A 16,458-nucleotide genomic window follows, 5' to 3' on the forward strand; every position below is an offset into this window, starting at 1 on the left:
AATCCCAGAATCCCGCTTTTCCATAGGATGTCATTATTTTCATTGGAGAAATGTTGGAGGGTATGGAATAAGACATCCTGAGGCCTTGTTATCAACTGGAACTTGACGGAACTCAGTTCCAGCACCTCTCAAGTGGGCACAATTACTATTACAAGAGAGGCGTCCATGGTGAGCTCTGGCAACTCTTTTTCTAGAGAAATAGCACTGGATGTCCCTGTTTTCATAGGAGAAATGTCAGAGGGGACGTCTCTACAGTCACACCTCGTGTTACAGACGCTTCAGGTTGTGTTTTTTTGGGTTACGGACGCGCCGAAACCCGGAAGTACTGGAACGGGTTACTTCCGGGTTTCAGTAGTCACGCATGCACAGAAGCGCTAAATTGCGCTTTGCGCATGCGCAGAAGCATCGAATCGCAATCAGCGCATGTGCACATGCAGCGCTGCGGGTTGGGAACGTGCTTCCCACATGGATCACGTTCACAACCTGAGTGTCCACTGTCTTTTCATCAGAGAAATGTTGAGGGTATGTAACAGATCGGTGAGAGGTGTTCAGTCGTGGTATCCAGTGAAACGTGAGTAAGTTTAAGCGGTGGTATCCAATGTATGTGGGGAGGCATTTTTGGGTTTTTTTGTTGTTGTTTTTTGCAGGAACCATAGGAGAGCTAGTGTGGCATAATGGTTAGAGTGTTGGACAAGGATTTTGGAAACCAGGGTTCAACTCCCCACTCAGCCATGAACCTCACTGGGTGATCTTGGGCCAGTCATAATATCTTAGCCTAACCCAGTGTTTCCCAACTGGTGTTCCGCGGCACACTAGTGTGCCGCGAGACGTTGCCTGGTGTGCCGTGGGAGGGAGGCGGGCGAGTCGGGCGGCGAGAGGCGGGGCGGCGGTGAGGAGAGGCCACCCAGCGCGGGGCTCTCGCCGTCTGCCTGCCTGGCTGCCTGCGTGGCGCTGACGTCACGGGGCTGTAACGTGCTCCACATAGGCACACGCGGGGCGGCGAGCGAGCTCCCTCCCACATCCCATCGCCGCTCGCTTCGGCCGGCCTACTGGGCTGTCGCAGGCGGAAGGCCTGCGCATGCGCGAGGTTTTCGCGCCTTCGGGATTCCCTTCACGCCTTCCTCCTCCCGGGTCCTTGAGAGCGCGGGAAGCGGCAGCGCGAGACCGGCGTTGAGCCTGGTAGGTATTGCGCTTGCCAAGGCAGTCATTTGGGAAATGAAAACTTGCAAAGCAAGCAACCAGTTCAATCTGAAGTACGTGTATGCTTAATATCCTGTATCTGAAGCCTGTTCTGCCCCCTCCCCCACACTTGGTGCCATTTTCATCTACACATGCAGCAGAGTAAATTGACCCAGAATAGTACCAATTCAGATGGCAGATGGGAGAATGACAGTGCTGAATGCTTTCCCATGTAGAACAGTCCCTGCAAATAAAAACCTAGCATATTTGGAAGAGGGATGCTAGCCTAACCATTACCTTCTATGCTGTTACTATTTTTTTATTTTTTTTTACATAAGTAAAAAGTGACCTTTCCCCATCTGGCATGATACAAGCCCTTTCTTACAACTCAGAATTTTTTCGACTATTTCAGCTACATATGTAGAATATGCCTTCATTGATTCCTATTAAAGAGAGTTACTTTATATATAGTCAATATAGGCACAGAGTTAATTTTTTAAACATTTTCTAATGGTGGTGTGCCTCGAGATTTTTTTCATGAAACAAGTGTGCCTTTGCCCAAAAAAGGTTGGGAAACACTGGCCTAACCTACCTCACAGAGTTGTTGTGAGGATGAAACGGGGGGGGGGGGGCAGGAGAACCTTTAATGCATATTTAAAGCAGGGAACTGTAGTTTATTAAAGCCCATTTATAGCACCTTAACAGTTATGGCTTCCCCCCACAATTCATTTCCCCAAATAACAATCATTCATTTTTTTCTCCTGTTATTTGATTGTGCACATAAACAAGCTTTTATTTGCAAACCAGAGTCAGTATTTGAATTGATGGTCAAATATGTCTCCTTTTCAGTCGGGTAGAAAACGTTGATGGCTGCTCATCCTTTTTTGGGGTGGAACCATATTGCTTTTTAGCTGACTTCATATTTAAATTCCCACCTCCTGCCTTCACTGTCACCTCTTTTATATTGTGAGGGAAATCAAGCTTATATTTTCATGTGTGGCATGGGCACACTGCATGCTCAGTGATACCACATATACTTCTCAGGGGATTTGAAAATGGTGGTGGACATATCCTGAACATTTGCCATATTGAGCACGCCCCTTATTATGGGAAACATTTTTAAAAGCGCACCAATTGCCAGCTCCCCCCCCCCCCCGTTTTTCAAAATAGCGAAAAGCATATCATTCCAGACACCAATTGCAACAACACTGTGGTTGGATCTAGACAAGTGTTTCAGTTAAACATGTTGCAAACTTTGTATGAGAAATCAGGTTGGCCAAAATGGAGCTCCTAGGTGCCATCTGGTGTCACAATGTTAGAATGCATAAACAGTGTATATAAAGCGCTTTTTCTTTGCCAATGTTGCTGAGTCCTGGTTGATAGCAGACATTGGTTATGAGCACTTTCTCCTCTGTTGCAAACTATCCTGCAGTTGAATAGGACCACAGTGTGGGAGAGATGGAACAGTACCCTAAAGACACTTGAAGCATCACAGAGAGGGACAATCTGGAGAAAACACTCATGGTTAGTGCCTTAAAAGAGCTTCCAGTATTTCCAAATATGTTAGCATCTGAGAAACCAGTACACAGTATGGTTCACAGATCTCTCAAAGGTGTACTCACCCCACTAAGCAGCTTGTGACGTACAGACCGTAATGGTACCCTCCCACTTTCATGCATGAAGGAGCGTCTCCACCCCCATCGTTCTACCCAGACACTGAGGTCCAGCGCTGAGGGCCTTCTGGCAGTTCCCTCACTGCGAGAAGTCAAGTTACAGGGAACCAGGCAGAGGGCCTTCTCGGTAGTGGCACCCGCCCTGTGGAACGCCCTCCCACCAGATGTCAAAGAGAACAACAACTACCAGACTTTTAGAAGACATCTGAAGGCAGCCCTGTTTAGGGAAGCTTTTAATGTCTGATGCATAACTGTATTTTAATATTTTGTTGGAAGCCTTCCAGAGTGGCTGGGGAAGCCCAGCCAGATGGGTGGGGTATAAATAATAAATTATTATTATTATTATTATTATTATTATTATTATTATTATTAGCATATTCATGTTTTGTATTCCTTTTGGTTACTTCCCCATTTGTGTTTTAGGCACTAAGACACTTTTAATTCTCCCACACCAAGGTTCCCACTGTCCCCTTTTAAAAAGTGGCTCTGCTTTTTGCACTGTTTCTGAACTTCTGGGTTTTTTTGGTCTTCAATTCACTCATAAAGATTGGATTCCAGGCAACAGGTTTAGCAGCTGTTCCTGGCTTTGTTGCTGATTAATTGCTGCTGGTTTCATTTCTACAACAGAAGGGAGTCCGCAGAGCACACGCATCACAGCCCATCTCTTAAGTATGACCTGGGTGCTGTAGCCTTGCTAGCTGGAGGCGTCCCACTGCCAATCAACCACTAAAAAATGGTCTTCCGGTTTTGACCAGTGCTTGGTGTACTGTGTAGCTGGTTTGTGAAATGGTGCAGTTCAGGGAAGGGCTGTAGCTCAGTGGTACAGCATCTGCCTTCAAGCAAAAGACCCTCAGTTCATTCCCCAATAGCATTTCCTGTAGGGCTGGGAGAGACTCCATGCCTGAAATCCTGGGAGAGCCACTATCAATCAGGGTGGGCAATACTGAGCTGGAAGGACCAGTGGGTCTGACTCAGTGCAAGGCAGCTTCCCATGTTCCTAGTCTGAGGCGCATTTCCCCACCGGTCCCTGAGGTGAACCCAAAAGCATACAGTACATAGCATTTGAAGCAGGGGTTGGCAAGCTAAGGCCCATGGGCCAAAAGCGGCTCATGGGGGTTGTTTAATGGGCCCATGGGCCCCTGCCGCCTGCTCAGGGGCCCCCACAGCCTGCTCCGTCAGCTCCCATGCACCACGCTAAACCAGTGCGGAACAGAGCGAGGACCGCCTTTTGTGACGCTGGCCGGCTTCCCATTGGCTGCAGGAAGCTCCTGCAGCCAATGAGAAGCTGCGCACGCCGCCTCCTCGCTGGAAGGAGAGCTGGAAATAGTGTTTGTGCATGTTTGCTTGCCCACTGCGGCGTCTGTGGGACCGTGAACCGGCCCAAGCCACAAAAACTTTGCCAACCGCTGATTTAAAGCATAAGAATGTCACCAACAGCTTTTGGGGACGCTGTTGTTTGATTGGGTACTAAACAGTCACACTGCGTTCAACACATAAATGTGCCCAGCCCCTCACCCTAAAAAATGCATTTGAGATTTCATGGTTGCCTCATTAACTTATCCCACTCCCCAGAAGCAAATTCTTACAAACCCTCCCTTTTTTACGTTACTGGAGGCAAAGCGGGTGTTTCTGGCACTGCACAGATTGTCTTAAAAAGAGTTTTCTTAAAAATATGCTTAATATGGTGTTTTTTGGGGTGGGAGTGGGGGGAGGAAGCCTTGTATCCCCTCCTTTTGTGTGTGCGAATTGTTAGAAACAAACACAGACCAAGACCTGTGAAATGTAGGAAGCTGATAACTTATAGGACAACTCCACCATATGGATTTCTGCTGAATTTCAGGTCTTGCTTTCTCTTCCTGAAGGCACACTGTTTCAAAGCAAAAGTAATTTGGGAACAATTACTGGCAAGGCTTGGAAAGGGAAGGCTGGATACACATCAGGGAGGTGTGCGTCCCTGTCCCTGCATAAGCAGAATGCTCCATGTGTGGGAACTCGGCCTGGACTGGTGTGCAAGTGGGTGGAGGTCATTTATCTTGTGCCATTATGCATGATGCATAAGGGAGAAATGCAATGAATAAAGATCTGAACTGCATTCTGGTTTCGTTAAATCTGGTGGGAGTTTTGTTTCCAGTTTCAAAAGGGTAGGGTTTATTATTATCATTTTAAAAATAGGATATATACCCTGCTTTCCTTTATACATCTCAAAGTGGCTTGCAATAAAAAGAAAAGGTGTGCAACCAATGGCTTCAAGTTACAAGAAAGGAGATTGAGGACTAATCACCAGGAATGTCTTTTTCTGGCGGTAAGAGCTGTTTGTCAAGTGGAATGGACTCCAGGGGCAGATTTAGAGTGCAGAGTCCCCGGGGTGCCACAGGGGATGCCACAACAATTATGTAGGATGGAGCAGGAGAGGCGGGGTCACTGAATTTTGGTGTTGCATAGGGAGGTGCAAACAAATTGGGCTCCGTGATCACTGCAGATGATAGCAGTCACGAAATTAAAAGATGCCTGCTTCTTGGGAGAAGAGCGATGACAAAGACAGCATCTTAAAAAGCAGAGACATCACCTTGCCGACAAAGGTCTGTATAATTAAAGCTATGGTTTTCCCAGTACAGTGGTACCTCGGGTTACAGACGCTCCAGGTTACAGACTCCACTAACCCAGAAACAGTACCTCGGGTTAAGAACTTTGCTTCAGGATGAGAACATAAATTGTGCAGCAGCAGCGCGGCGGCAGTGGGGGGCCTCATTAGCTAAAGTGGTACCTCAGGTTAATAACAGTTTCAGGTTAAGAACGGACCTCCAGAACGAATTAAGTTCTTAACCCGAGGTACCACTGTAGTGATGTATGGAAGTGAGAGCTGGACCATAAAGAAGGCTGATCGCCGAAGAATTGATGCTTTTGAATTATGGTGCTGGAGGAGACTCTTGAGAAGTCCCATGGACTGCAAGAAGATCAAACGCATCCATTCTTAAGGAAATTAGCCCTGGGTGCTCACTGGAAGGACAGATCGTGAAGCTGAGACTCCAATACTTTGGCCATCTCATGAGAAGACTCCCTGGAAAAGACCCTGATGTTGGGGAAGATTGAGGGCACAAGGAGAAGGGGATGACAGAGGATGAGATGGTTGGACCATGTTCTTGAAGCTACCAACATGAGTTTGACCAAACTGCGGGAGGCAGTGGAAGACAGGAGTGCTTGACGTGCTCTGGTCCATGGGGTCACGAAGAGCCGGACATGACTGAACAACTAAACAACAGGGAGATGCTGAAATTTGAGACCCAAAGTCTGCCACTGTGGACTCCCTCTGAAGGTGGTAGAGTCTCCTACGTTGGAGGTTTTCAAGCAGAGGTTTGGTGGCCACCTGCAGTGTCAGATTAAACCCTGCAGAGGCCCCTAGGCAGTTAAAATCTTGGGCCCCACCCCTCTTGCACGTGCTCTAGTGGGATGACATTGAACTAAGAAAGTTTGTCATTTTCTTTCAAGATCAAATCAATATTACTTTGAGCTGTTTCCCGTGGGGTCCCTAAGCCAGTGTCAACTCTGCCTATTTGGTAATCCGGCACTGACCATCTGTCATGGATGCTTTAGTTTAGATTCCTGCATTGCAGAGGATTGGATTAGATGACCCTCGGGGTCCCTTCCAACTGTACAATTCTATGATAGATTTAGCTGCAGTGAAGAATGCCAACTAAGGGGTTGTGCCAAGGGGTTCATTCAGAATATTAAGAAGCGCCATAGCTCAGAGGTAGAGCATCTGCTTTGCATGCAGAACTCTCAGGTTCAACATCTGGCTTCTGGGGAAGAGCTGGGATTGTCTCCTGCCTGAAACCCCGGAGAGTCACTGCCAGTCAGTGCAGACAATACTGAACTTGATAGACCAACAGTTTGGCTCAGTATAGGGCAGAGTCCTGCATCCGAAAATATACTTTTTATTTTTCAGTCTTTTGTTCTTCAGTAATGAAGATATTGAATGCAATCAGATCCACATCTTCTGTGTAACATTAGCGGAGAGCTGTTTGCAATCTGCTTTTGAGACATTTAATTTCACAACCTGAGTGCTGCTATATATATGCCACCTTCATTTCCAATTTATGTTACTTCCAGTTCATGTTTCTCAAGTATTCTTAAGGGTTTTATGTAGCTGCAGAATCACGTTGAGGTCTATTGTCTAGAGAGAGAGATATTCTTTCAGCATTCGTTCCAGATTATCCAAGGATGCAATTCTCATCCTGCAGCCTGTATTGATTATTCTGCTGTACAGTTAAGAGGCTGGCGTATCCCTGGGTGAATGAAAAAGAATCCAGCTGCCCCCGTGCATTCAGGCAAGTAATTACCAGACACACAAAATAAATGAGTCGAAGAGACCTTTGATCAGACCAGGATCATTCACGAGAGCAAATATAAACAGCTGACCCTCTCACGCCTTAGGTCTCTTCATATTCTTTCATGGGGAAAGGCGAGCATAGCAGAATGTGCAAAGTGAATTAGGCTGCAATCCTATACCAACTCACTTACCTGGGAGGAAGCCCCATTGAGTTCAAGGGAGTTTTACTTCTGAGTAAACACAGCATTGAGCTGTGAATAGAGTAAGAGACAGGGTTCCTGCATGTTTAATAGCTTTGTAGAAGAGGGAATTTCAGCAAACGTAATTTGTCATGCAAGATACACCTGCTTAGATTCTTTCTTCGCTGTTGAATGAAAGTGACCTATTCCTCGTTTATGTGTGGCCATCCGAGCTGCAAATTAGATGAACAATGGACTTACTCTAAATTAGGTCTGGCTCATAAAGTGCATTGTATTTTATTTATTTCACAAGATTATATACCACTTGATTGTAATAAAACCTCAAAGCAGTTTGCAGAAAGAATAAATTACCAGTAAAAAAAAAGATGAAAACAACTATTTAAAACATACCAAAAAGTAATTAAAATCAATGATAAGCTGAAAACCAGATTAAAATGCATGCCAACAACATTATATGTGTCTAAACAGGCTTGCGTGTTTTTAACAGGCACCAAAGAAAGTACAGTGAAGGTGCCCACCTGATGTCAATAGGCAAAGTGCAAATGCTGCCACACTAGAAGATTAATTAATTACAACCACAGAATAAACCATAAGCCACAAGGAACAACTTTATATATTGACATGTGAAATCCTCCCGCAGCCAAAAATTCATTCTGTAAGGCACTTTGAATTTATTTTATGAAGGAAGGTGGTACATATATGAAATCCAATAATAGTAATAGGTAAAGGTAAAGGTAAAGGACCCCTGGACGGTTAAGTCCACTCAAAGGTGACTATGGAGTTGTGGCATTCATTTTGCTTTCAGGCCAAGGGAGCCAGCATTCGTCCACAGACAGCTTTCTGGGTCATGTGGCCAACATGACTAATTCGCTTTTGGCGCAACGGGACACCGTGACGGAAACCAGAGCGCACGGAAACACCGTTTACCCTTCCGTCGCAGTGGTACCTATTTGTCTACTTGCACTGGCATGCTTTCAAACTGCTTCCTTCCAATCGTCAAGCACAAGAGGCTCAGTGGTTTAGGCCGCAGCGCCACCCGTGTCTCAATAGCAGTAATAACAATTGTTATGCACTGATCTGAATCCTAGATCAATGTCCCCATCTCTCCCCCCCCCCCCCGTTTTACAAGGGAAATATTATAAGCAGGAAGGAGCTGGTAGGCATTGTAAGACCCACTGCAGGCAGGTGGGGGCTTACTGGGGGCACACTGAGGTTGGCAGGGAAATGCCCGCCCCTTGCCCTAATGGACCAACTCCCCCTGGGGGGCTCCAGTGCCATGGAGATTAGGGATCTTGTGGTGGTGAGTAGTTTGGGTTGCAGCCTTAGGCGGGGGCCTTAAAGCGAAATATAGAATTGGGATGTTCCAAGTGCACCAAAAGCGAACCAAAGCAGGCTCGGAAATGAAAAACCGGATCATTCCACTCACCCACTCCCCCCCGGGGCTCATTCTCTGTTCCACTCCCCCCGCTCTGCAGCATAGAACCTTCCGAAGCGCCGGCCGCGGCCACTGCCCCCCCCCCGCTTTCCGAAGTGGAACGCGCCGCGTTGACCCGTTGCCATGGAGACCGGCGAGGCCCGGTCCGGCGCGTCGCTCCCGCCCTGCGATAGGAGGGATTCGAGGCGGCTGGTTGGGTGGGATTGCTGCTCGTGTCGCTGCGGCGCTTTGTTCGCCCCTCTCCCGCGTTAGAGGCAGGTCTTGAGGGGTGGGGTGGGCGAAATGCTGGGCCGAGGGGGCAGCTGAGGGGTGTGGTGTGGTGGTGGTGGGGCAAAATGGTTCTGCGGCTGCGTGAGGCGGGGGAAGCCGGCGGCCAAGAAAGGGTTAATTTAAAGGGGCGTCGGGGGTCTCGTCGGAAGGGCGCCGGGTTATTCTTGGGCGGGGCGGGGTAGGGCTGGACTGGTGGAGAACCCGCTCTGCATGCTGGAGAGCTGCATCCTGGAGAGCTGCTGCCAGTCAGTGTAAGCAATACTGAGCTAGATGACGTGATGCTTTGATTTGGGATTTTTTTTCTTTTCTTTTACAAGGCAGCTCCCCTGAATTTACAGGGGTTCCTGCTGAAGGGCCAAACATGAAATACGGTACCTTCAGCCTAAAAAACCCCCCTGTGGTTTAGGAACTAGAAAGCTTCGCTTGCTTCATTTCTGCAATTGGTGAATCCCACCCATGGGCGCAGCCAGATTGATGTTAGGGTGGGTGGTTAGGGGGGAGTGCAGAACTGCCGCGATTGTCAATTAGTTAAGTATTTCTATTGTTTTACTTGATCTAGGGTTGCAGCTCTCCCCCCCCCCCATACACCCATCATCCCAGCCCTGAAGGGTGGGTGCTGTTAGGCTGCCACCTTTCTTTCTCCTTCCCTCCCCAAGCTGGGCCTTTGGAATGGAACAGCTGCAAATAAGGTGTAAACCCAGTGGGTGAAGCTGGGGGGGGAGGGGTCTAGGGGGCTTCTCTTGTTGAATTTCTGCCTGCTGCAAATCCACCCTGAGGGAAAAATAAGGTGGGGAATTCTGGTGGCAAAGGGGTGAGGAAAAGGTACTATTATATATATATATGGTGGAATTGTTTAAACATCAAACAATTTTGGGAAACAATATATAACGAAATGAAAAAAATGTTTAGATATTCATTTAGGAAAACACCAGAAGGTTTTCTATTGGGAATAGCTCCAGGAAAAACTTAACTTTCAATTGCGGCTCTGGGAGATAACTTGCAGTGGGGTTGTTAAGTAGGTGGCGGAGTTAGGATTTGCATGCAGCAAAGTGATCCTAGATGCATAAGAAGCTGTGCAATACCAGGTCAGGCACTCTTTGCCTACGATCTAGCATCGTAGTGTCTGCTCCAACTGGCAGTGACTCTTCTGGGTCTCTGGCAGAGAAGGTTGTTTCTTCTCACATGCCGCCTAATTCCTTTCATCGGAGATAACCAGCAGTTTATTTATTTATAAGATTTTCCAAGGTGTGCAAGGCACCGTACATGTTTTTTCCTTCCTTATTTTATCCTTAAAGCAACCCTGTGAGGTGGGTTAGGGTAAGAAACACTGACTAGACCGATGTCACCCAATGAACTTCGTGGCTGAGTGGGGCATTCAACTGGAGTCTTCCCTCTCTCTGCCCTAGTCTCAATCACACTTGCTGACTTTCTTTCTCATGCAAAAGATGTGCTCTGGCCCTTCTTTCATTTGCACATTCATTAAAACTTATAGTTCAGACTGTCCTGAATGCTTATTAAGGGTAGCAACAATCAATTGTTAAATGTTTTTAAACGTGTGAAATATATAGCAAATCATAATCTCCCCAAAGAGCTTCAACAAGCTCGGTATTGGTGTGGTTGGAATTGTGACCCTTTTCATACATGGACCAGTTGGATAAAAGAATGCCTAATAACAGAATGTTCCACTCTTGTAGAATAAAGTCGTACCTTGTTTTGCGACCAGGATCCGTTCCGGAGCCCCGAACACTAGACAAAAAGGATGCACAACAAAGCGCCGCTCTGCGCACACACGCGGAGTGGTTTGTGCTTCTGCACATAGCACAATTTAGCGCTTCTGCACATGCGCAAGTAGCAAACCTGGAAGTAACCCGTTCCGATACTTCTGGGTTTGCTGTGGACGTTCGATAAAATGGACGCTCGACAAGGCGGACTCAAAACGAGGTGCTACTGTAGCTGTGACAAAGCCCTATTGAAACCCTTCTACAGTGGTGCCTCGCAAGACGAAAATAATCCTTTCTGTGATTCTCTTCGTCTAGCGGTTTTTTCGTCTTGCGAAGCAAGCCCATTGACGGATTAGCGCTATTAGCGGCTTTTAGCGGCTTTTAGCGGCTTTTAGCGGCTTTTAGCGGCTTATCAGCTTATCGGATCAGCTGATAAGCGGCTTAGCGGCTTAGAAAAAGGGGGGGGGCGAGGGAAAAAAACCCGCAGGAACTCGCAAGACATTTTCGTCTTGTGAAGCAAGCCCATAGGAGATTCGTTTTGCGAAGCACCTCCAAAACGGAAAACTCTTTCGTCTAGCGAGTTTTCTGTCTTGCGAGGCATTTGTCTTGCGGGGCACCACTGTACTCCAGACTCACTCCTATTTCACCACCATGAGCAGTTCTGTCTTTTCTCATGCGTGCTCCCAGCAATTCTGTTTTGCACACAGAAGGTGCCTGGTTCAACCCCCAGAATCTCAAGGTAGGGCTGGGTGACAGTCCCATCTGAAATCCTGGAGAGCTGCTGCCGGTCAGTGTGTAGACAATACTGAGCTAGCTGGGCCAGCGGTCTTGTAATTATATGTGTTCTTAACTGGCAGAAAACCCAATGTAGCTAGCTCTCTGTCCGTTGTCACATTTGTGTAGGGCACAGAATGAACATACAAAGCTGCATTTTATTGGGCCCATCCAACCCAATATGTTAACTCTCCAAGGGTTTCCGCTGCCTTATTACCTGTACGCTGCCTTTGCTTTGTGGCAGGATATGCTGGGAATATAACATGAAGAGCATTTGTATGTAAAGCATATAGAGCACAGAACTGCAGCCCCCCTGCAGTGTTGCCGTATGCTGCTGCTGAGTCTAATGTTGCCATTTGGGAGGGGCTTAATTGACTGTTGCTTGCAAGAAAGGCAGATGAGTGCCAGGTTACTCATCTGTGTCTTTCTTTCTTCCATAGACTTATTTCTATGTGCTTTTAAGATGGTAACACAAGCCTTTAGAGCTTTTGATTTGTTCCACCTAACACTCCCCTTCTGTACCTGGTTACCAACTTTTTATTTTATTTTACAGAATTTTTCCCCTAGTTGCCTTCTTCAGATGTTTGATTTGCTGACATTAGCAGACGATGATAATAATTGTCTCCATCTTTTAACCGTTGCTTATTTATGTTGCTGATCAAGCTGCTGTAAAGGTGCAGATGAAGTTCAGGGTATTTTAGTTGACAAACCAATGTATGCCTCAATACCTCGGCTGAATTCTTCTTCTTGCTTAAAACTTTATTTTTCAGTTTCTGATAATACTTGTAAGCAACAACTCCTAGCTTGCTTCCCACTTGCAGAATACTAACCTCAATTTCTAAGAGGCTAGTGGTAAGCCTTCATTCTTAAATGGTAATATGTGAATTATGTATATAGATCATGCAAATTGTTCACTCAAATCTTTTGGTCACTTAAGTATTGCGGAAGTTTTTGGAGATTTTCCGTTATGTATATCCCACTTTTCTTAAACAATTCAAAGTAGCTCAAAAGCAAGCTCAGTAAAAAAAGAACAAATAAATACATAGTATAATAAGAATTACACATCAGCAGAGAGAAGAAAAATGAAATCGACAGACTATTATCCAGCCAGTATAACCACAGGGAAGAATCCATATCAGAACGAAGACAGAAAAGAGGGCCAACTAACCATTCTCCAAAATCTCCTTAGAGAGCCAGGTTTTAAAGCTTCTGAAGGCTGCGTTGGGCCAGTTGAGCATCCTTGGGGAGTTCCAAGGAATGAAACAGGGATCTGCTAGTAGACACCTATTAAAAAGTAGGGACTTTGATGCGGAAGGGAATGAGTGAGAATAGGGGTTCTTTCTTTTTTTTTTTACATTTGTTGTTTTGTATAAAAGAAACAGTTGCAAAGTGACTTAACCACAAGAAGCACTACAAATGAAACAAAACCAGATAATTTTAAACACCAAAATCCATACCATGCTCACCCAATAACATATTCTTAAGGACAAGTCCTACCACTAAATGGTGATCATCACTATAGGGGCCAATATTACCATTTGTTCTACATATTTAATTCCTACACATCTAATTCTGTTTACTATATAAAATTAATCTAGTTGGATTAAATTACTCTCGTTTTTTTTTTAAAAAGCATACCTTCGTCACGTGTATCCTGTACTCGTTTTTAGTGCTGTATAGCTATTTTATTTATTTTAAATATATTTAGACATCTCTTCATTGTAGAGCGATTTCACAGCAGGGTACAATTTAAGTAATAACTGATGGAATCGGCAAAATGTCCGGGTTTTGGAAATGTCCCCCCCCCCCCCAAATCTCAGCAACTTTCTTTGGGCGATCCCCGCCAAAAAACATCAACAATTTTTTGTCTCGATTTTCACTTCTTGAAATATGGCAACCCTAATGTAAAAGCAATGGCATATTAAGGAGAGAGAAATTAAGCGCCTCATCAAAATGTAACCAACCAATCTTTCAAAGGCCTGTGTGAGCGACAAAGTCTTTAACTGGTATTGGAAATTCAATAGTGTTGGCAGCTTCCATGAATGTGGAATTCCATGAGTCCTGCCCTAGCCGTAATGACAAGGTTCTGCTTCCACTGTCAGAGGCAGCTGGCATTCCAGTTGCTGGGAACCACAAATGGAGAGATTTTGCTGTTGCATCTAGGTCCTGCCTTGGGGCTTGCCATAGGCACCTTGCTGGCCACTGAGGAGAGGATGTTAGACTAGGACGGGCTTTTCGTCTGACCCAGCAAGGCTCTTCTGATGTTCTTGTGACAGTGATTAACAGAATAATGCTTTCTCATATGGTAAAGGTAAAGGTACCCCTGACCATTAGGGCCAGTCGCGGATGACTCGGGGGTTGCAGCGCTCATCTTGCTCTATGGGCCGAGGGAGCCGGCGTTTGTTGGCAGACAGCTTCCGGGTCATGTGGCCAGCATGACTTTAGTCGCTTCTGGTGAACCAGAGCAGCGCACGGAAACACCATTTACCTTCCTGCCAGAGCGGTACCTACCGTATTTTTTGCCCTATAGGACGCACCTTTCCCCCTCCAAAAATGAAGGGGAAATGTGTGTGCGTCCTATGGGGCGAATGCAGGCTTTCGCTGAAGCCTGGAGTGCGCACCGACCGCTCTCGCTCTCCAGGCTTCAGGAAGCTATCGGCTAGCCGTGGGAGACGCAGCTCTCCCATGGCTAGCGGAGAGCTTGCCTGCACCCAGAAGCTTGGGGCGCACTGAGCTCAGCACGCCCCAAGCTTTGGGCTTCGCGCAGCGCTCCGCTAGCCGGCACCCAGAAGCTTGGGGCGCGCTGAGCTCAGCGTGCCCCAAGCTTCGGGCTTCGCGCAGCGCTCCGCTAGCCGGCACCCAGAAGCTTGGGGCGCGCTGAGCTCAGCACGCCCCAAGCTTCGGGCTTCGCGCAGCGCTAGCCGTGGGAGAGCCGCGTGAATCTCCCATGGCTAGCGGAGAGCTTGCCGGCACCCAGAAGCTTGAGGCACGCTGAGTTCAGCACGCCCCAAACTTCGGGCTTCGCGCAGTCCTCCGCTAGCTGTGGGAGAGCTGCGCGACTTCATGCAGCTCTCCCACGGCTTGCAGATAGCAGCCTGTTCTGGGGGCTGGGGTCGTGGGAAGCTCGGGCTTCCCCCGCCCCAGCCCTGCACCTGGGGGGGAAAAATAAATTTCCCCCCTTTATTTCCCCCCCCCAAAAAAAACTAGGTGCGTCCTATGGGCCGGTGCGTCCTATGGGGCGAAAAATACGGTATTTATCTACTTGCACTTGATGTGCTTTTGAACTGCTAGGTGGGCAGGAGCAGGGACCGAACAACGGGAGCTCACCCCGTCGCAGGGATTCGAACCACCGACCTTCTGATTGGCAAGCCCTAGGCTCAGTGGTTTAGACCACAGCACCACCCGTGTCCCTTGCGCCACCCACATCCCTTTTCTCATATAGTAAGCACACACACCCAAATTCTGTAACAGTAACCGTGTTGCATCTGCTGCTGCAAAAAAGCATTAGAACAGTATCTTAACAAATATTTTATTTTTTAGAATTTTATTTTAAAACAATTTAGCATGTGTGGCATAATCCAGTTTTGTCCAGTTCGCCATATGCACAGGCTTCGTGGGGCTTTCTTATGGGTAAACACACATTGAATTAGCCTGTGCCTGCAATTCCCTGAATGCTTGTTTGGGAGAAAGCACTACTGAATTCATTGGGATCTACACCCAAGTAAAGATGATTTTAGCATGTTGCTGCATCATAGTTGTTTGTGTGCTAAAATGAGTGATTGGCTTTCCTATTTCCCTTTTTAAATATATAGTTGGAATTGGTAACAGGTTATGGATATTGTCTTTATTTATTTATTTTTTCGTTTCTGAGCAGATATCAAGTCTGTACAACTTCTTGTATTGCTGTAACTGTTTGACAATTGGCAATCATGAGCGTCAATGACTTTGTGATTCTCCCTGGTTCAAAAACTGGAGTCTCTGTAAAACTGAAAGCAAAGTAAGTTCATTTCCTGTAACTGTCTTGTGTGCTTCAATAATCTATTGGCTTTTTATGTGCACCATGAAAGCAAGCTATTCATAACTATGAACAGAGCAATCATCTGCATGAGTTTGTAGCCTTATGAGGCTTTGCCCTCGGGTGGGAAAAATATTGCACCTGGGAAAGGGAAGTGGGAGTCAACAGACACTCAAGGAATAGTTTCGGAGAAAAAGGTTTTATTTCTACCATCCATGAACTGGTAGAACGAGCAAGTGTGATAAGTCACAAAAAAGCATGCACAAAGTTCACAGTCATGTGCACCCTCAGGAGTCCTGCCCCATGTTGAGGTTCCTGAGCATGTACAGAAAGCTGTCTTGGGACTATTGTGGACTCTTGGCAGGAAAGGGGGTGAGGGGGTTTTCAGAGTGTTCCCGTTGTTTCATTCCTGTGCTTTGGCATGGTTCCCGGAGAGAAAGCAAGTTGCAATGTGGTTCTGAGAAAGGCCTGAGAAGACAATGGGCTCTGTTCTCTACCTTGTTGCAATCTTTTTAGTTACAGCAAGCGGGATGTTTCTGATGCTTAGCTGCTGAGAAAATGATTTTGAAAAGCTTTGAGAAGCTTTGAGCCTGCTTTGGTGGGGGGTGACTTCGGGCCTAGGTGAGGTCACCTGTCCTCACCTTCCTTCAAGTTCAATGGCGGTGTTGTTGTTTTTACACACCTAGTTATGTATGTATAGGATTGCATCTTATGGCTACTGTCACAAAATAATTTGCTTGGAGTTACTTCTGTTGAAACATATGGGATTTGCTTCCAAGTAAATGGGTTTAAAATTGCGTGTTTCTGAACCGTGCTGATCATATTATATTGTATACGGGAGGAGGAAAATCTGAATTTGGTGTC

At 46.5% G+C, this 16,458-nt stretch overlaps 1 protein-coding gene and 1 long non-coding RNA gene across 2 annotated transcripts in view; one reads left to right on the forward strand and one right to left on the reverse strand.

The window, feature by feature from the left end:
* LOC308585209 overlaps nucleotides 1-16,458 on the reverse strand; it is a 493,513-nt gene that overhangs the window by 336,559 nt on the left and 140,496 nt on the right. The window lies entirely within an intron of this gene.
* ZBBX (zinc finger B-box domain containing) overlaps nucleotides 8,948-16,458 on the forward strand; it is a 41,197-nt gene continuing 33,686 nt past the window's right edge. Inside the window, exons 1-2 of the mRNA XM_081190141.1 lie at nucleotides 8,948-9,072; nucleotides 15,454-15,576. Coding sequence (XP_081046267.1) covers nucleotides 15,509-15,576 — 68 coding nt within the window. The 5' untranslated portion in view covers nucleotides 8,948-9,072; nucleotides 15,454-15,508. The remainder of the gene's footprint in view (nucleotides 9,073-15,453; nucleotides 15,577-16,458) is intronic.

The sequence above is a fragment of the Podarcis bocagei genome (assembly GCF_964188305.1).
Source record: "Podarcis bocagei genome assembly, chromosome: 4".
Taxonomy (NCBI): domain Eukaryota; kingdom Metazoa; phylum Chordata; class Lepidosauria; order Squamata; family Lacertidae; genus Podarcis; species Podarcis bocagei.